At 42.2% G+C, this 20,030-nt stretch overlaps 2 protein-coding genes, 1 long non-coding RNA gene and 1 pseudogene across 12 annotated transcripts in view; 2 read left to right on the top strand and 2 right to left on the bottom strand.

Moving 5' to 3' along the window:
* The window catches only part of ZNF836 (zinc finger protein 836), a 19,223-nt gene extending 14,065 nt beyond the window's left edge, over positions 1–5,158 (top strand). For all 6 annotated transcript variants that reach the window (XM_063615494.1, XM_055238794.2, XM_055238795.2 and 3 more), the window contains one exon: positions 1,485–5,158. In XM_063615494.1, the coding sequence (XP_063471564.1) occupies positions 1,485–4,153 (2,669 nt within the window). In that variant the 3' untranslated portion in view covers positions 4,154–5,158. The remainder of the gene's footprint in view (positions 1–1,484) is intronic.
* ZNF616 (zinc finger protein 616) overlaps positions 1–20,030 on the top strand; it is a 46,418-nt gene that overhangs the window by 2,162 nt on the left and 24,226 nt on the right. For 3 of the 5 annotated variants that reach the window (XM_063615537.1, XM_063615538.1, XM_063615539.1), the window contains exon 1: positions 19,102–19,323. The exons of 1 other annotated variant lie outside the window; for it this stretch is intronic. The gene's annotated coding sequence lies outside the window, so the exon portion shown is untranslated. Of the gene's footprint in view, positions 1–18,874; positions 19,324–20,030 lie in introns of those variants that run through there. One more of the 5 variants, XM_055238796.2, reaches the window with a different exon arrangement.
* Positions 3,855–19,641, bottom strand: LOC134732264 (uncharacterized). The gene is made up of 3 exons (XR_010115246.1): positions 19,459–19,641; positions 8,187–8,312; positions 3,855–6,955 (listed from the first exon to the last, which is right to left on the bottom strand). It is a non-coding gene; the product is annotated as an uncharacterized lncRNA (long non-coding RNA).
* Positions 15,613–16,329, bottom strand: LOC129460750 (large ribosomal subunit protein eL37-like; annotated as a pseudogene).

Genomic DNA, 20,030 nt, shown 5'->3' on the forward strand with positions numbered 1-20,030 from the left:
TTCTTTCTCGTTTTCCCAGTACTATTTTTGATTTATAATTCTAGCTTGCCATTTACATAGATCATTAATTAGTTGAACTTGTTGATATTTAGCTGTAATTTGACATTTATTTGTGCACAATAAATATGAAGTAAATATATATATATATATATATATATATATATATATATATATATAAAACTATTTTCTCTTCTGAGAGAGCCATATGTTTGCTGCCAGTTGGTGTATGATTTGGGGGCATAGTGGAAAAACACTTGTTTTAGTGCTAATATATGTTTGCACAACATGAGTCTTTTGGTCACTGAATGTTTGAAACTGGGCTTCCTTAAAATTAATTTGAATTACATGTGATTACTCTTTCTTTACTGAAGAATTCTACTCCTTTTTTATTTGTAAAAATAGAAGATCACTAGGCCGGGCGCGGTGGCTCACGCTTGTAATCCCAGCACTTTGGGAGGCCAAGGTGGGCGGATCACGAGGTCAGGAGATCGAGACCACGGTGAAACCCCGTCTCTACTAAAAATACAAAAAATTAGCCGGGCGTGGTGGCGGGCGCCTGTAGTCCCAGCACTCGGAGAGGCTGAGGCAGGAGAATGGCGTGAACCCGGGAGGCGGAGCTTGCAGTGAGCCGAGATTGCGCCACTGCACTCCAGCCTGGGCGACAGAGCAAGACTCCGTCTCAAAAAAAAAAAAAAAAAAAAAAATAGAAGATCACTGTGGTAAAGTTTGGTAACTGTCTAGTACAAATGTTACTTTCAGTGTAGTATGTTTTCAATATAAAATATTTACAAATAGTAGTTATTAAAAAAAACAAATAATACTAGTTATTTTTAAAACCCATGTTTGGCCAGGCACAATGGCTCACGCCTGTAATCCCAGCACTTTGGGAGGCCAAGGTGGGCGGATCACGAGGTCAGGGGTTCGAGACCAGCCTGGCCAATATGGGGAAACCCTGTCTCTACTAAAAATATAAAAATTAGGGCCGGGCGCGGTGGCTCACGCTTGTAATCCCAGCACTTTGGGAGGCCGAGGCGGGTGGATCACGAGGTCAGGAGATCGAGACCACGGTGAAACCCCGTCTCTACTAAAAATACAAAAAAATTAGCCGGGCGTTGTGGCGGGCGCCTGTAGTCCCAGCTACTCGGAGAGGCTGAGGCAGGAGAATGGCGTGAACCCGGGAGGCGGAGCTTGCAGTGAGCCGAGATTGCGCCACTGCACTCCAGCCTGGGCGACAGAGCGAGACTCCGTCTCAAAAAAAAAAAAAAAAAAAAAAAAAAAAAAAAAAAAAAAATTAGCCAGGTGTGGTGGTATGTGCCTGTAGTCCCAGCTACTCAGGAGGCTGAGGCAGAAGAATAGCTCAAACCCAGGAGGTGGAGGTCGCAGTGAGCCGAGATTGTGCCACTCCACTCCAGCCTGGGCAACAGACCAAGATTCCGTCTCAAAAAAAACCAACAAAAAACTCCCATGTTCATTATATTTTGTAGGTATCCTTCCTAAATGTATGACCAAGGAATTACCACCAGTAGGGAACAGTAATACAGGAGAAAAATTCCAAACAGTGATGCCGGAAAGACATGAATGTTATGATGTTGAAAATTTTTACTTAAGGGAAATCCAGAAAAATCTACAGGACCTTGAGTTTCAATGGAAAGATGGTGAAATAAATTATAAAGAAGTGCCAATGACCTATAAAAACAATCTTACTGGTAAAAGAGGTCAACATAGTCAAGAGGATGTAGAAAACAAATGTTTTGAAAATCAGCTTACATTAAGCTTTCAGTCACGTCTGACTGAACTGCAGAAATTTCAAACTGAAGGGAAAATTTATGAATGTAACCAACCTGAGAAGACAGTTAATTATGGTTTCCTAGTTTCACCACTTCAAAGAGTTCTTCCTAGTGTCCAAACCAACATTTCTAAAAAATATGGGAATGAGTTTTTGCAACTGTCATTACCCACCCAACTTGAGAAAACACACATTAGGGAAAAACCTTATATATGTAATGAGTGTGGCAAAGCCTTTAGAGTGTCTTCAAGTCTTATTAGCCATCAGATGGTACATACTACAGAGAAACCTTACAAATGCAACGAATGTGGCAAAGCCTTTCATCGGGGCTCACTACTAACTATACATCAGATAGTCCATACAAGGGGGAAGCCATATCAATGTGATATATGTGGCAAGATCTTCAGACAAAATTCAGATCTTGTAAATCACTGGAGAAGTCACACTGGAGAGAAACCCTACAAATGTAATGAATGTGGCAAGTCCTTCAGTCAAAGTTACAACCTTGCAATACATCAGAGAATTCACACTGGAGAGAAACCTTACAAATGTAATGAGTGTGGGAAAACCTTCAAACAAGGCTCATGCCTGACTACACATCAGATAATCCATACAGGAGAGAAACCATATCAATGTGATATATGTGGCAAGGTCTTCAGGCAGAATTCTAATCTTGTAAATCACCAGAGAATCCACACTGGAGAGAAACCATACAAATGCAACATATGTGGAAAGTCCTTTAGTCAAAGTTCCAACCTGGCAACTCATCAGACAGTTCATAGTGGAAACAAACCTTACAAATGTAATGAGTGTGGCAAAACCTTTAAACGGAGCTCCAGCCTCACTACACATCAGATAATCCATACAGGAGAGAAACCATATACATGCGATGTATGTGACAAGGTCTTCAGTCAACGTTCACAACTTGCAAGGCACCAGAGAAGTCATACTGGAGAGAAACCTTACAAATGCAATGAATGTGGCAAGGTCTTCAGTCAGACTTCACATCTCGCGGGGCATCGGAGAATTCATACTGGAGAGAAACCTTACAAATGTGATAAATGTGGCAAAGCCTTTAAACAGGGCTCATTACTCACTCGACATAAGATAATTCATACCAGAGAGAAATGTTACCAATGTGGTGAATGTGGAAAGGTCTTTAGTGAAAATTCATGCCTTGTAAGACATTTAAGAATTCATACTGGGGAGCAACCTTACAAATGTAATGTGTGTGGCAAGGTCTTCAATTACAGTGGAAACCTTTCAATTCATAAGAGAATTCATACGGGAGAGAAACCTTTCCAATGTAATGAATGTGGCACAGTCTTCAGGAACTACTCATGCCTAGCACGTCATCTAAGAATTCATACTGGGCAGAAACCTTACAAATGTAATGTGTGTGGCAAGGTCTTCAATGACAGTGGAAACCTTTCAAATCATAAGAGAATTCATACTGGAGAGAAGCCTTTTCAATGTAACGAATGTGGCAAGGTCTTCAGTTACTACTCATGCCTAGCACGTCATTGGAAAATTCATACCGGAGAGAAACCTTACAAATGTAATGATTGTGGCAAAGCCTATACTCAGCGTTCAAGCCTCACTAAACATCTGATAATTCATACTGGAGAGAAACCTTATAATTATAATGAGTTTGGAGGGGCATTTATCCAAAGTTCAAAACTTGCAAGATATCACAGAAATCCTACTGGGGAGAAACCACACAAATGTAGCCATTGTGGTAGAACTTTTAGTCATATAACAGGCCTGACGTACCATCAGAGAAGGCATACTGGAGAGATGCCATACAAATGTATTGAATGTGGCCAGGTCTTTAATTCCACTTCGAACCTTGCAAGGCATCGGAGAATTCATACTGGAGAGAAACCTTACAAATGTAATGAATGTGGCAAGGTCTTTCGTCATCAATCAACACTAGCACGTCATCGGAGTATTCATACTGGAGAGAAACCTTACGTGTGTAATGAGTGTGGCAAAGCCTTTAGAGTGCGTTCAATTCTGGTTAATCATCAGAAAATGCATACTGGAGACAAACCTTACAAATGTAATGAATGTGGTAAAGCTTTTATTGAAAGGTCAAAGCTGGTGTACCATCAAAGAAACCACACTGGAGAGAAGCCATACAAATGTATGGAATGTGGCAAGGCCTTTGGGCGGTTTTCTTGCCTCAACAAACACCAAATAATTCATTCTGGAGAAAAACCTTATAAATGTAATGAGTGTGGCAAATCTTTCATTAGTCGCTCAGGCCTCACTAAACATCAGACAAAACATACTGCAGAAAATCTTACAACAAAATTCAACGTGGAAAAGCCTTTAGATGTTCTCCTAACTTCTGGGTTCAAATAATTCATACTTATTGATATAGTTTGTATATTTGTCACTTCCGTCTGAAATCTCATGTGGAATTTTAATCCCCCTTATTGGAGGTGGGGCCTGGTGGGAGATGATTGGATCACAGGGGTGGATTTCTCAAGAATGGTTTAGCACCACTCGCTTTTTGCTCTTCTTGGGATAGTGAGTTCTGGGGAGATCTTGTGGTTTTTTTTGTTTTGTTTTTTTGAGACGGAGTCTCTCTCTGTCGCCAGGCTGGAATGCAGTGGCGTGATCTCGGCTCACTGCAACCTCTGCCTCCCAGGTTCAAGTGATTCTCCTGCCTCAGTCTCCCTGAGTAGCTGAGACTACAGGTGCACACCACCATGCCTGGCTAATTTTTGTATTTTTAGTAGAGACGGAGTTTCACCATGTTGGCCGGGATGGTCTCAATTTCTTGACCTTGTGGTCTGCCCGCCTCGGCCTCCCAAAGTGCCAGGATTATAGGTGTGAGCCACCGCGCCCGGCTGAGATCTTGTTGGTTGAAAGTGTATGGCACGTCAGGCATGGTGGGTCATGCCTGTAATCCCAGCATTTAGGGAGGTTGAAGCAGGCAGATCACTTGTGGCCAGGTGTTCAAAACCAGGCTGGTCAACGTGGTGAACAGTTGTCTCTACTAAAATAGAAACATTAGCCAGGCATGGTGATGCATGCCTGTAATCCCAGCTACTCAGGAGGCTGAAGCATGAGGATCACTTGAACCCAGGAGACAGAGGTTGCACTGAGCCAAGATCGTGCCAGTGCACTCCAGCCTGGGTGACAGCGAGACCTTGTCTCCAAAAAAAAAAAAAAAAACAAAAAGTGTATGGAACTTTCCTCTCTCTTGCTCCTATTCTTGCCATGTGACATGCCCACTCCCCTTTTTCCTTTCACCATGATTTTAACATTCCTGAGGCTTCCTCAGAAGGTGAGCAGATGCCAGCATCATGTTTCCTGTAAAGCCTGCAGAACTGTGAGTCAATTAAACTTCTTTATAAATTACCCAGCCTCGGGTATTTCTTTATAGCAATTCAAATATGGCCCAATACATTTACACATGCAGTAAATGTGGCTAAGTTTTAAGGTACTGTTCACTACTCACTTGGCATAAGAATGTACATACTGGAAGGCCGGGTGCAGTGGCTCACACTTATAATCCTAACACTTTGGGAGGCTGAAGTGGGCAGATTACCTGAGCTCAGGAGTTTGAGACCAGCCTGGGCAACAGAGTGAAACCCCGTCTCTACTAAAATACAAAAAAATTAGCCAGGCGTGGTGGCGTGTGCCCATAGTCCCAGCTACTTTGGAGGCTGAGGGAGGAGAATTGCTTGAACCCGGGAGGTGGAGGTTGCAGTGAGCCAAAATCACACCACTGCACTCCAGCCTGGGCAACAGAGCAAGACTTTGTCTCCAAAAAAAAAAAAAAAAAAGAATACACATATTGGAGAGAAATTACTGAAGTGCAGTATGTGTGGCAAGAATTCTATTCAAAGATCAAAACTTGTGGATCTATAGATAATTCATAGTGCAGAGATGCTTTACAAATGAAAAGAGTGTGGCAAAACCTTTACCAGAGTTCAATCACTACTGGACATAAGGGAGTTTATACTGATAGGAAATCTACATGTATATGCCAGAGACTTTCCCCAGGCATCAGAACTCACGAGACATCAAAATATACAACTTTGAGAGGAACCACACAAATGTAATGTGTGTGGTAAGGCTTTTACCTGAACATCAAAATGGAAACCAGAGTATTCATACTGAAGAGCTACCTTACAAATGTAACAAATGTAGTAAGACTTTTTAAAAAATCAAATGTTCGACCGGGCGTGGTATCTCACGCCTGTAATCCCAGCACTTTGGGAGGCCAAGGCAGGTGGATCATGAGGTCAGGAGATCGAGACCATCTTGGCTAACACCGTGAAACCCCGTCTCTACTAAAAATACGAAAAATTAGCTGGGCGAGGTGGTGGGCGCCTGTAGTCCCAGCTACTTGGGAGGCTGAGGCAGGAGAATGGCATGAATCCAGGAGGCAGAGCTTGCAGTGAGGCGAGATCGCACCTCCAGCCTGGGCGACAGAGTGAGACTCTGTCTCAAAAAAAAAAAATCAAATGTTCGTGCTTTTGGAGTGAGAGAATTTATATAGGAGAAAAATCCTATGAATGTGCTGAACATGAAAGGGACTTTAAGCAGTAGTGTGTTTTCAATCTTTACCAAATTCATACTGGAGATAAACCTTACAAATGTAATCAGTGTGGTAAAATTTAAAACCAGTTCTCACAACAGACTACACATCCTTGAAATCATGCTAGGGATAACCAAGCCTGCTTCTCCAAGATTGGCCTGGAATATTACATACTACACAACAACTACAAGACAAAATTTGTTAAAACTCAAGACAGTATGTATGTCAAAGGAGCCAGAACATATGTGGAAAAGGCCAATTCAGTTTATAAAATATTGTATTCAATTTGAGGTTTTTATTTTGTTTTGAGAGAGTCTTTGGTCTTTCCTCCAGGCTAGTGTGCAGTGGCATTATCTCAGCTCACTGCAACCTCCACCTCCCAGGACTTTTCACATTCCCCTACCCCTGGTTTTTTTTAATGATGATTTTAACTCTCCCCTCTAATGCCTTTTTCTTTTTAAAAATTTTTTGGAGAAAGCATTTTAGAAGAAAAGGAGTCTCTGTTCTTAGGTTTCCTCTGATCCCTCATGGCTAGGACAGTTTATTCCGAGAAAGGGAGGTCCCATGTTATTAGGAAAGCTCACATTTTGCACGTTGTGAAGTCTCATGTCCTGCGGAGAGAAAATGGGGGGAGAAAGGGAGAGAAACAACAAACAGAAAAATAACAATTTCAGAAAATTGACATGGGCCATGTTACTCTGAAGTTCATACATCAGTATGAAGGTGCCTTAGGTATGTAAATAGGCTGTTATTATCTTCTTCTGACATTTAAGTTGTCTAGCTTCGGTTCTCAGGGCTTTAAGAAAGCACAGCTTAGTTTTTAGTGATTTCAAATTAGGAAAAATGGGGGAAGAAAGAGGGAAAAAATTAAAAACATTATTTTGGAGATGTGTAGCCTAGAAAAGTTAGAATTCAGTCCAAACTGTAGAAAATAATAAAAATTGAACAACAATAGGCAAGACTAGAGTCAAACAACAGATGTACTGTAGTTTTTGAAACATAATTTTTCTCACTCCAGTTTTCCATTTTTACTAAAGACCAATCATGGTATGACTGATTTGCTTTGTTATACTTGGCCTGTTTATATGTATAAGTGCAGCAAGAATCATTATTTTTCACATAGGCTCTTTATATTGGCTTTGATGGAAGTTTGTTCCACAAAAGGAGTATCAGATAAGACTTTTTAAAAGCCCAGCCATTGCCGTGTACCGCCAAATACCTATGAGTTGAGTAAATTCCTCTCCTCTTGAGGTCTCAAGATAACTTGGAGTTCCTGGGCCTATCAGAAAGGGACATTCTTTACTTAACACAGGTCAGAAACCCTGTATAGGGATGCTGTAGGCAGGGTATGAGGCTAGTTTTCCAAGGGGCTTTAATTGGCTCTATAAGTCAAGTTTGATTCCTTAAAGGAAAGCACACCATTTCAGTCCAAGCCTTGGTAAAATAGCTATTTTCTCTGATGGTATTCTGTTGCAAAAGAAAACTTTTTTTTTTTTTCCAAGACAGGGTTTCACTCTATTAACTAGGCTGGAGTGTAGTGATGTGATCTTGGCTCACTGCAACATCCACCTCCCAGGTTCAAGCAATTCTTGTGCCTCAGCCTCCCAAATAGCTGGGATTATACGCATGTGCCACCACACCTTGCTGATTTTCATATTTTTTGTAGAGATGGGGATTTTCCATGTTGGCCAGGCTGGACTTGAACTCCTGGGCTCAAATGATCCGCCTCTGTCAACCTCCCAATGTGCTGGGATTACAGGCTTGAGCCACCATGACCAGCTAAAAAAAAATCTTATTGCACTTATGCAAATAACTATATTGCCATAAATTATGGATACTCACAAATAGTTTCCAAATTCCAGATAATTCAAAAGCAGAGACAAATATGCACCAAAATGTGTTTACAGGAGTATACTTTCTTCAATTGTTAACAGCTGCCAACAGCTCATAAGAAAAGTTTTCTTGTCTCTGAAAAACAAAACAAAGGATCAGCAACAATTTTTTTTGTTTGTTTTTTTGGGACGGAGTCTCGCTCTGTCGCTCAGACTGGAGTGCAGTGGCATTATCTCGGCTCACTGCAACCTCTGCCTCCTGGGATCAAGCGATTCTTCTGCCTCAGCCTACTGAGTAGCTGAGATTACAGGCGTGCGCCACCTCCATGCCCAGCTAATTTTTGTATTTTTAGTAGAGACGAGGTTTCACCCTGTTGGTCAGGCTGGTTTCGAACTCCTGACCTCGTGATCCACCCACCTCGCCTCCTAAAGTGCTGGGATTACAAGTGTGAGCCACCATGCCCAGGCTTTCTTTCTTTCTTTCTTTCTTTCTTTCTTTCTTTCTTTCTTTCTTTTTTTTTTTTTTTTTTGACGTGGAGATTTGCTCTTATGGCCCTGGCTGGAGTGCAGTGGCATGATTTTGGCTCACTGCAACCTCTGCCTCTTGGGTTCAAGCAATTCTTCTGCCTCATCCTCCCGAGTAGCTGGGTTACAGACACATGCCACCAAGCCCAGCTAATTTTTGTATTTCTAGTAGTAGAGATGGGGTTTCACCATGTTGGCCAGGCTGGTCTTGAACTCCTGACCTCAAGTGATCTGCTCACCTAAGCCTCCCAGAGTGCTGGGATTACAGGCATGAGCCACTGCACCCGGCCAAACCACCTTTTGAAGAGGATCAAAATAAGACAACAATTGTCCGTAAATGACAAAAAAGTCTTAGGACAGCCACTATTAAAGCACAATTGACTAGAACTTTTGGTTACTTCTGCGGCATACAATAATTTTACATAGTAATAACAATTATTAACATACATGAAGTCATGTCACAATTACAGGGATTTCTCATAACATACCAATAACATATTTATACAAATACAGCCCAAAGAAAACCAAACACCATTTCCTATTTGACAATGCTTTCTGTATGATTTTTATACCAAATAAACTGAATATGCCTCTTTTGGACTTCAGGGAACTAATATGAAAAGATTAATGAGGACCCAATTTAAAGTTTGACAAAAAATATTTGACAAACTTAAAGTGCTTGATATCACAAAATAGGATCAGAGGCCATTGTAAAATAAGTCCTTCATTTAACCAAAGTGATATCACAAAGATTTCAAAAAAGGGCACAAACCTGTATTTTTTGAGAGAGGACACTTAATTTCTCAAACAATAAGCCCTAATAAAGAGAGCATGAGGCCAATTAAATTTGTCATTCAAAATTTTATAAACAATCTAAAATTTTAATAATCTTGCCCATAAGATAAGATTTCCATAAGTCTTTTTACAACCATTATAATCTTTATTATGGAGTGGGTCAATACTGCAGGAAAACCTTGTTAATCTGACACAGAGGCTCATATGCTGGTCTTGCATCAGTGTGCCTTTGACATCAATGGTTAATTTATAGAGAAACTGAACTTATTTTATCTCGCCAGGTAAGCTCTTACAATTTCATGTGCCCACCTCTTCTGTAATAGCCCCTGGACCTTGAGGAGTTGAATAGTTTTACTTTCTTGTCCTGTGTCTCAAGAACACAGTTTATTTTGATTGGCATCTTCTATTAGGTCTAAAAATGAGGCTTTAACTGCTGTCAGTGTTTAAGATTTAGCAGGACTTGGTGTCCTTTTTAGACCCAGACGTCAAAGCTCTGTAACTTAGTGACACAAGGACTTTAAAAGCACATACAGGCCAGGCATGGTGGCTCACCACCTGTAATCCTAGCACTTTGGCAGGCCAAGGTGGGCAGATCACTTGAGGAGTTTCACACCCGCCTGGCTAACATGGTGAAACCTCATCTTTACTAAAAATACAAAAAAATTATCCAGGCATGGTGGTGTGTGCCTGTAATCCCAGCTACTCGGGAGGCTGAGGCACAAGAATCCCTTGAACCTGGAGACAAGGTTGCGGTGAGCCAAGATTATGCCACTGCACTCCAGCCTGGGTGACAAAGTGAGACTGTCTTTAAAAAAAAAAAAAAAAGCACATACAGAAAACTACATGGATGTAATAACCTTAATTAAAAATTTTTTTTAATCTCAGTTTTTTTCTAACCAAACCAAACTTAGTAATAATGACATAGGAATTATTTTGATAAAGTGTAAGATCTGTTTATTAGGCCAGTTATCTAAAGGCAAAAGAAAAGACCTTCTGCAGTGCAACTGCTGTTTCCTATGGGGAATGTTACATTGAAAGGAAACATTTCCTTTAGACATCTAGGATAAACCATTTTGTTGTTGGCATGAGGTCACAACAGTTAGAAACTAAAAGAAAAAAACTAACAGGAGCTGAAAATTAGTTGAAGGATAGAGTTATTATTTCAGGCCTTTTAAAAGGGGAGAGAAAGCTGAAAACAGCAAGACACAATAAAAGTTGAACTTTGTGTAAAAAAAATTATAGTGTCTTATAATTTATTAAGAGTAAAGCAATACCTTAGGAAAATTTTGTATTTTAATCCAATTATTTAGTCTATAAGTGGTTTTTTTAAAGATCAAAACCCAGTCACTAGAAAGACCATTATAATTTCCCTTTAATTTATATACAATTTGAAATATAAAAGGTTTTTTTTCATAAATCTCTTATTAATGACTTACACAGACCATTCATGACATGCTTGGGCACCCACCTCTTCACCTTTCTTCTGCTCCTACCCATTCCACCCTTTATCCAAACTCCAATTGCCTCTGCTATTTTCCTGCCTCAATAGTATTTGGCAGGGATAAGTATGAAATTGCTTGATCAATAAATGCAAACAAAAATGTATGCTGGCAATTCTTAAGACATTTCTAATGTTATTTTACTAATACTTTTTTTTTTTTTTTAAAGAGTCTTGCCCTTTTGCCCAGGCTGGAGTGCAGTGGTGTGATCTCAGCTCACCGCAACCTCTGCCTCCTGGGTTCAAGAGATTCTCCCGCCTCAGCCTCCCGAGTAGCTGGGGTTACAGGTGCCCAACACCATGCCTGGCTAATTTTTGTAGTTTTAGTAGAGATGGGGTTTCACCATATTGACCAGGCTGGTCTCGAACTCCTGACCTCTGGTGATCCACCTGCCTCAGCCTCCCAAAGTGCTGGGATTACAGGCATGAGCCACCATGCCTGGCCTATTTTACCAATACTTTTAAAGCTAACTTGTTAAAGATTTTACTTAAGTCATGTGAACTTGAGAAACATTTTGGCTTATTATTTAATTTACAAGTACTCTTTCAGCCAATTTGGTATCTTGTGTCCAAAACACAACAAAATACATGTACAAACACATTAGCACACACATACATTCTCATATAACCAAAGATCATGTTCAGAACTCTAGTCATGAGATATTAGTAGAAACTCACTGGTTTTCAAAAAGAGTAACAAAAAGAAATGGCAAACAGTGGATTTTATCTCATTAGAAAAGTAACAGTGGACTTCAGGCGGGCAGAAAAGAAAGCAGAGAGATAGAGAACTTGGGAACTTTATAGTTGCAGGCTGACCTTTGGGCTCTGAATTTTCCTTTATGTACTTGTGCACAAAAAGACAATATAAGTTCATGTCACACAAACACTTGCAAGAAGAGGTGCCATAAAACCAGAGGAGTGCCTGAAAGGGGCGTCATTCTTCTTGTTTTCTCCTTGTTCTTAGATTATTTGGTTCCCACTTTTTTTGTTCGTTTGTTTCCTTAAAAGGAGAAACTGAGATGGGGCCTAGGGTTTTGTGGAGTAGGTCAAAGTATGTGCTGCTTGCAAAGGAGACTCCACAGTGTGTTACCACTGAGTCACTGCTGCCCTTCTATGTGTCTCAGTTTCTCCTCCGGAGGTCTAAGCACCTCCAGGAGGGCTCAAAGCACAAGTTACCAACACCCATGTGCACCTCCTGGATTAGTCTTTTTTAAACTAATTTTGTGGGGGTTCTTTGTAGAACCACTACACATCATGGTGGGTCAACTTCCCAGACACTCCCATGAGGCCCCCGGTCACCTAGGGGTGCCTATCTGCTGCGAGGAGCAAAATACTGTTTCTGTTCGAAGCTGAGGATACTCAGTCACTCATTTACCTATGAAAATGACAGTTCGGAATCCTCATGTAAATGTGAACAGACAGGCCAAATTGAAATTGATTTTGAGAGAAAAAGCAATAGAGGAGACCCCTTTAAAATGCATCTGTGTACTAGAAGAAGGATTCTTTTTTTTTTTTTTTTTTTTTTTGAGACAGAGTCTCTCTCTGTTGCCCAGGCTGGAGTGCAGTGGTGCAATGTCAGCTCACTGCAACCTCTGCCTCCTGGGTTCAAGCAATTCTCTGTCTCAGCCTCCTGAGTAGCTGGGATTACAGGTGCCTGCCACCATGCCCGGCTACTTTTTGTATTTTTAATAGAGACAGGGTTTCACCATCTTGGCCAGGCTGGTCTCGAACTCTTGACCTTGTGATCCACCTGCCTCAGCCTCCCAATGTGCTAGGATTATGGGCTTGAGCCACCAGCCCGGCCACTAGTCTTTTTTAAACAGGTAGGTCTTGTGTGTACTAAGAGTAAGAACTCACTCATTATCATGGAGAGAGCACCAAGCCATTCAGAAGGGACCCAACCCCATTGCCCAAGCACCTTTCACTCGGCCCACCTTCAACAATTTGGGTCATATTTCAACATGAGATTTGGAGGAAACACAAATCACTGTCCCTTACCAGCAGATACCAGCAACACCACCAATTGTGACAATCAAAAATGTCTCCAGACATGTGCAAACGTTTCCTGGAGATGGGGGATCATTCTTGGAAATACCACCTGCCAGTATAGAGATCAAGAATGCAGAAGGTGCTAGGGCCGGGCGTGGTGGCTCACGCCTGTAATCCCAGCACTTTGGGAGGCTGAGGCGGGTGGATCACGAGGTCAGGAGTTCAATACCAACCTGGCCAAGATGGTGAAACCCCGTCTCTACTAAAAATACAAAAAAATTAGCCAGGCGTGGTGGCAGGCACCTGTAATCCCAGCTATTCAGGAGGCTGAGGCAGAGAATTGCTTGAAACCAAGAGGTGGAGATTGCAATGAGCCGAGATCATGCCACTGCACTCCAGCTTGGGTGACAGACTGAGACTCCGTCTCAAGACAAAACAAAACAAACAAAAAGAAAGCAGAAGGTGCTAATGTGCCATATGGCTTTCAACTGTACTTGACAATATTTTGTAAATTCTTCAAAAATGAGTTAGCTGATTTTCAAGAAATGTTTAAGTCTGCAGCAGTAGCTCCTCTGCAACTGATAAAACTCATATTTGAGAAGTGGTTTGAGGGGCAACAGCAAGTTAAAATTATAGCAAAGTCCAAATCAAGGCCATAGCCCTAACGTTCTTTGAAATAACCTGCCAGTTGATTAAGGTAACTCTTGTGAAATTGTTTTTTGCAGATGGATGAAATGGCAGGTGTAGTAAATAGAAACTAGACTGTGGCCCAAGAAGTTCAAAAGCACTGGAATAAAATTCTGAAACTAAGGAAGTGTTCCTAAATCTCGTGGGTATAGCTAACGTCATGGGTTTAGCTTTGAAAATGTCCCTATTTTGAAATGGCATAAGAGAAAATGCTATCTTTTGTTTTACTTTTCATAATGTTATACTTTTGAGACTTCTATCAGTCCATAGTATTTTATGAAAACAAAATTAAATTTAGACTTATAATATAGTCTTTGGGATGATACATTTAAGTGGGAAAGCAGTAGCTGGGGAAAGCTGCTTACTGCAGAAGGAGGGCATACTTTCTGATACTGCATGAGGGATGTCATCAGGTGAAGTTAAGAACGACAAAATATAGTGGACTGGAAACCTATTCTCAGGAGAACTGTAACCATGAAAAGTACTGTTGTTCATTCTTGACCTGCTGTAACCAGGCCCTAACTCATCTTCTCAGCAAAATTGCACATTTGCTATGGACCAGAAACTACTGGGTACCTTCTTTGTTTATCTTTTCTGAATGTGAGGGTTAATTCAGGTTTCATTTTTCTGTTCCATCATGAAATGTTGTGAGTGATGAGGACTCTATTGGGTTCTCAATGAACAGAAGTTTCATGAGACTGTCATGAGATCCTTGCTTGCAACTGAAAGTTATGTTTGGGCTTTTTTTTTTTTTTTAATTTTAGAGGAGGTGAATATTTTGTGTGGGCAAAAGAGGAACAAATTATTTCTGATGGAAGCTGCACCATCACATATTGTAATATTTCGAGACAGGGTCTTTCTCAGTCACCCAGGCTGGAGTGCAGTGGTGCGATCTCAGCTCACTGCAACCTCCACCTCCTGGGCTCAGATGATCCTCCTCCCTCAGCCTCCCAAGTAGCTGGGATTACAGGTGCACACCAGCATACCTAGCTAATTTTTGAATTTTTCTGTAGAGATTGGGTTTCGCCATGTTGCCCAGACAGGGAGAAACATATTTTAAGGTATAATTAGCATGTTGTGTTGTTAAAATCTCAGTGATAAACTTGCACATTAGCAACAGAGCTCTTGTTTCCACATTATACAATTTCAGTTTATTTTCTTGTATCATTCCAATGCTTTCCCTGAACTTAAAATAAAAGGGATCTTCCGCATATTAGTGGAACATATTCTTTGCATCTGTTATTTCTCTATGCTTTTTTTGCCACACAAATCTGAGAATGTCACCTTGATTTCTGGATTCTTCAAGTTCTTCAATGGAAGAAATGTAAGTCCATAAGTTGGGTTAAATGGTTCATAGTAGAGTGTATAATGATAAAAAATTATTTTTAAAATGTAGTTTTGGCTGGGCTCTGTGGCTCATGCCTGTATTCCTAGCACTTTGGGAGGTTGAGGTGGACAGATTGCCTCAAACTTCTGGAAGTTTGAGACCAACCTAGGCAACATGATGAAACCCCATCTCTACTAAAAATACAAAAACTGAGGTGAGAGGATCACCTGAGCCTGGGGAGGTGGAGGCTGCATGAGCCATGATTGCACCACCATACTGTAGCCTGGGCAACAGAGCAAGACCCCACCTCAAAAAAAAATTATATTACAGTTGAAAAATCATAGAATACAATGTTTATTATGATAACTCAAATATGCATTGTTAGAGCCTTTGAAAAATGAAATCTTATTAAATTATTTAATATTTATTGTCTGATAAACATTAATTTTTATAGTGCAGGTGTAAAAATACTATAGACAATTTGAACAGTATTTCAGAAGCACTTTCAACAATTATATTGTGTAAAGTGTCCTATGTATGCATGAATAAAGGACATGTATGAAGTATTTAGCATGAGGAAAATTGAGTCTTTCTCAACATAGGCATCATGAGTTTCAGGAGTAAACATTCAGTATTTTTTTTTTTTTTTGTATTTTTTAAAACCAGAACATTTATTGCATGACTAATCACTGACATTCTTAAGATGAACTGGATGCTGCGACAGCTGCCCTGTTGGGTTTAGGTGTTGTTTCTTCACAGAATCCATGCCTGAATCTGTGGTATACAATTTTTAGGTGCCTCATTCCACCCGTTCCAGTGGTATTTTGTCTTTTAGCCTTGGCACTCCAGTTATACTTTCTCTTGCGCTTGGCAGGTAGCCACATTTGCCACAGGTCGACTTATGAAGGTGGTAGGCCTTCGAGCCACAGCGGCAGCACAATGTGTGCATCTTACTGCGACGCTTTCCAAACAATGATGTTCCCCTCGTCATCTCGCTTCTGCGGCCAAGACCAGAGAGACCGGAAGAGAAGGCACTTCCGGTATATCACGCTCAGAAGCTCAACATTCAGTGTTGAATTAGAGTCTGAATTTCTTTTTTGAGGCAGTGTCTGGTTCCAGTTACCCAAGCAGTAGTGCAGTAACGCCATCTCGGCTCACTGCAGCCTCCACCTCCCAGGCTCAAGCAATTTCCAACCTCAGCCTTCCAACTAGCTTGGACTACAGGTGCACACCATTACCCTTGGCTAATTTTTGCATTTTTTGTAGAGATGGAATTTTGTCATGTTGCCCAGGTTGCTCGTGAACTCCTGGGTTCAAGCAATCTGCCCACCTCAGCCTCTCTCAATGTGCTGGGATTACAGGCGTGAGCCACTGCACCCTGCCTTGTTCCTTTACTTGCTTAGTAAACTTGCTTTCACTTTACAATGTAAACTCACTCCTAATTCTTTCTTGCATGAGATCCAAGAACCCTCCCTTTTGGTTGTAACTGCCCAACAGGTTCTCCTTCCCCACTGCCTAGACAGAGCTGATTCATCAAGACAGGGAATTGCAATAGAGAGTTTAATTCATATGGAGCTGGCTGTACAGGAACCTGAAATTTTTGTATTACTCAAATGAGTCTCCCTGAAAACTCGGGGATCAGGGTTTTTAAGGATAATTTGATAGGTAGGGGTCAGTGAGTCGGGAGTGCTGATTGGTTGGGTAGGAGACGAAATCATAGAGATTTGAAGCTGTCATTTTGCACTGAGTCAGTTCCTGGGTGGGGTCACAAGACCAGTTGAGCCAGTTTATGGATCTGGGTTGGTGTCAGGTGATCCATCAAGTTCAGGGGCTGCAAAATATCTCAAGCACTGATCTTAGGTTTAATAATAGTAATGTTATCCCCCAGGAACAATCTGGTAGGGGTGAGAATCTTGTAGCCTCCAGCTACATGACTCCTAAACCATCATCTCTCACCTTGTGCCTAATTTGTTAGTCTTACAAAGGCAATCTAGTCCCCAAGCAGGAAGGGGGTTTGTTTTGGGAAAGGGCTGTTAATGTATTTGTTTCAAACTATAAACTAAGTTCCTTCCAAAGTTAGTTCAGCCTATGCCCAGGAATGAACAAGAGCAGCTTGGAGGTTAAAAGCAAGATGGAGTTGATTAGGTCAGATCTCTTTCACTGTAATAATTTTCTCAGTTATAATTGTGCAATGGAAGTTTCAGGTTCTGGATCAGGACCCCTTTCTGGTAACACGAGGGTGGTTATGAATGCATCCAGACATCCAAAAAGTTATCTGAATGCCAGAGATTTCCTTTCCCTATGGGTTCTTCCCTTGCATGTCAACCCAAGGATTCAATGGGGACCTAGAATTGTGCAGGGCAGTTAGGAAGAGAGAGACAAAAGAGAAGAAGAGGTGAAGTAGTTTTGAAGAAGAGAAAGAAGGTCCCATGCAGCCTCAGTTTTTTTTCCAACAAACTTTTCATGCTGGGAAATAGGATCCTGGTTTATTTGTGGGAGGGATTTTATAGGAGGGTGAGAAAAAAATGCCCTTTGAGGGTAGAGTCTGTGCAGCCCTAATTGGGGAAAAGGAGTCAGCCTGAAAGGACCAGGAGAAAGCAAAGAGATAAAGCAAATAAGCTATAAATCTGTCTTTCTTCATGGTCCAGGACATATAAACAAAATAGAGAAGCAGATAAGCTGTAGGTCTTTTTTTCTTTATGGCCAAGGACATATGGCCTTTCTGTGGAAAGAACGTAAATAACTCACAAACTTTCTGCTTTCATTTATCATCAAACGCCTCAGCTAACAGAAGAATGCAAGTTAGCTCCCTGCTACCTTGGCCTCCCAAAGTGTGGGGATTATAGGCATGAGCCACTGCACCCAACCAAATCTCCTTTTCTCATGGCTCACTGCAGCCTTCACCTCCTGGGCTCAAATGATCCTCCTTCCTTACCCTCCCGAGTTGCTGGGCCCACACGTGCAGGCCACCATGTTCAGATAATTTAATTTTTTTTAGAGATAGGGTCTGGCTATGTTGCCCAGGATGATCTCAAATCCCTGGCCTCAAGCAATTCTGACACCTCAGCTTCCCAAGTAGCTGGGACTACAAGAGTGCATTACCAAGCCTGGCTAATTTTTGTATTTCTTGTAGAGATGGGGATCTCACTATGCTGCCCAGGCTGGTTTTGAACTCTTGAGCTCAAGTGACCTGCCCACCTGGGCCTCCAAAACTGCTGGGATTACAGGCCTGAGCCAGTGCACCTGGCCCATCTCAAAAGACTTAATCCATTTCAGTATCAACTCAAAAGTCTTAATCCATTCCTATATCAGCTCTTAGGGCGGAATACCCCCTAAATATTATCTGAACCACACATGGGTTAGGATCAAGGTGTGATTCATCCTGAGGCAAAATTTCTGCCCAGCTGTGAATCTGTGAGGCCAGAGAAGTTATCTGCTTCCAAAATATAATGGTGATAAAGGCATAGGATACATCCCCCAGCCCTGGTTACTGTAAATTTGGCGTTTGTACTTCGCACATGTAAAAGCACATGCAGTATTTGTCTTTCTGTGTCTAGCATATTTCGCTTGGCATAATGTCTTCCGGGTTCCTGGATCCAGCCACGGCTCCACATCAAATCCCCAGCGAGATCTTAGTTCCCTGACTACTGAGTAGCTTCAGCATCACTGGCAAGAGTGGATGGAGTCCATCAAGTTTGTAAAAATCGGTTTTGACTTAGTTCAACTTGTTAAGAAGAAATCATCTTAGTTTCCAATATAAGTGGACCACAACTTTAAGCTTTAACCTTAAATTTTGAAACATTAAGTTGAAATAGGCAGGAAGCAATGCTGCTTCACAGGACAAGAAGTAGTCAGAAAACCAAAGACATGCTGCCTGTGAAGCAGAGTAAGTAACAGGCTCTGTCTCGGCCCCACTTAACCCCATGAAACCCCGCCTCATCCTCCGCCGCGGCTCTGTCACGCCCCACCTAGCCACGCCCACTGCCGTCCCGACCCGGCTCCACACTCTCATGGTCCCTTCCCAAGTCAGGCCCCTCTTCCGACCCGCCCCTTGCCAGTCGCGGCTTGCCCAGGCCCCGCCCCCTGGCCTCCCAGTTTTTTCTCTCCGCCGGCAGTTTCCGTCACTCCCGGAAGCAGATTGCGCCAGGGAAGGGCTTTATCGCTGTGTGTTTCAGTCTACGTGGGTTAAACATTGCTTCGCTCCGTTTGCCTGGATTAAACGTGCACTTTGCAGTCCTCACTTCTCCATACCAGTGATCTGGGGATCGCCACGGACGTTAAAATACCCATAGCCCCTTCGCCCCTGCAACAGCCACTTCTCCCCACGTAAGTCCGAGAATTGCTTCCCTTTCGGTTTAAAATCTTTCTCAGGCTATTCCTTGCTCCCTGCCTTTCTGCCATGTAGATAACCATGTAGATAACCCCATTCAGGTCGTGTTCCTGCTTAAAACTCTTACTGACCTCTGCTTCGGCCCCGGGCCAAGTCAAGTCCTCCCTCGCGAGGTGGATTCCCAATAGTCGAGACCCCCGAGCTTCGCCCTTGTTGGCCCCGGAGGGGAGCGCCCGCTGCCCAGCGCCTCCTTCAGGAGGCGCTTCTCCTCCCAGGTCCTGGGATTCTGCAGACCCTCCCTGTCCTGAGACACAGTCCCCCGCGCCCCCTAGTGTCCTCCTCACGCCGGCCCTTCCGCTCCCCAGGCTTCCCCTTCACAGCTACTGCTTTTCCTGACTCCGCGTTGCGGGAGGTCACCCGAGTCTGTCTTGTGACACCCACTGTAGTTCCCTCCCAAATTTTTACTCCACTGGAAAATGTGCTCTTCCGGGAGGTGGGCATCTTATTCCTCCCCTTTCCTCCTGAATGTGTGGGTGAGAGGGATCAGGAGAGGAAAAGAGGGGGAGTGACAGGACAGAAAGAAAAACTGGGGAGAAAAGAATGAGTACACGGCAAAATGGATGATAATTTAGGGACTGGCAAAGAGCAAGAAAAGAGGACGCATGGAGAAAGTAGCACGGGGAGAAAAGCACATAAAGAAATT

Source organism: Symphalangus syndactylus, chromosome 13, assembly GCF_028878055.3.
Source record: "Symphalangus syndactylus isolate Jambi chromosome 13, NHGRI_mSymSyn1-v2.1_pri, whole genome shotgun sequence".
Taxonomy (NCBI): domain Eukaryota; kingdom Metazoa; phylum Chordata; class Mammalia; order Primates; family Hylobatidae; genus Symphalangus; species Symphalangus syndactylus.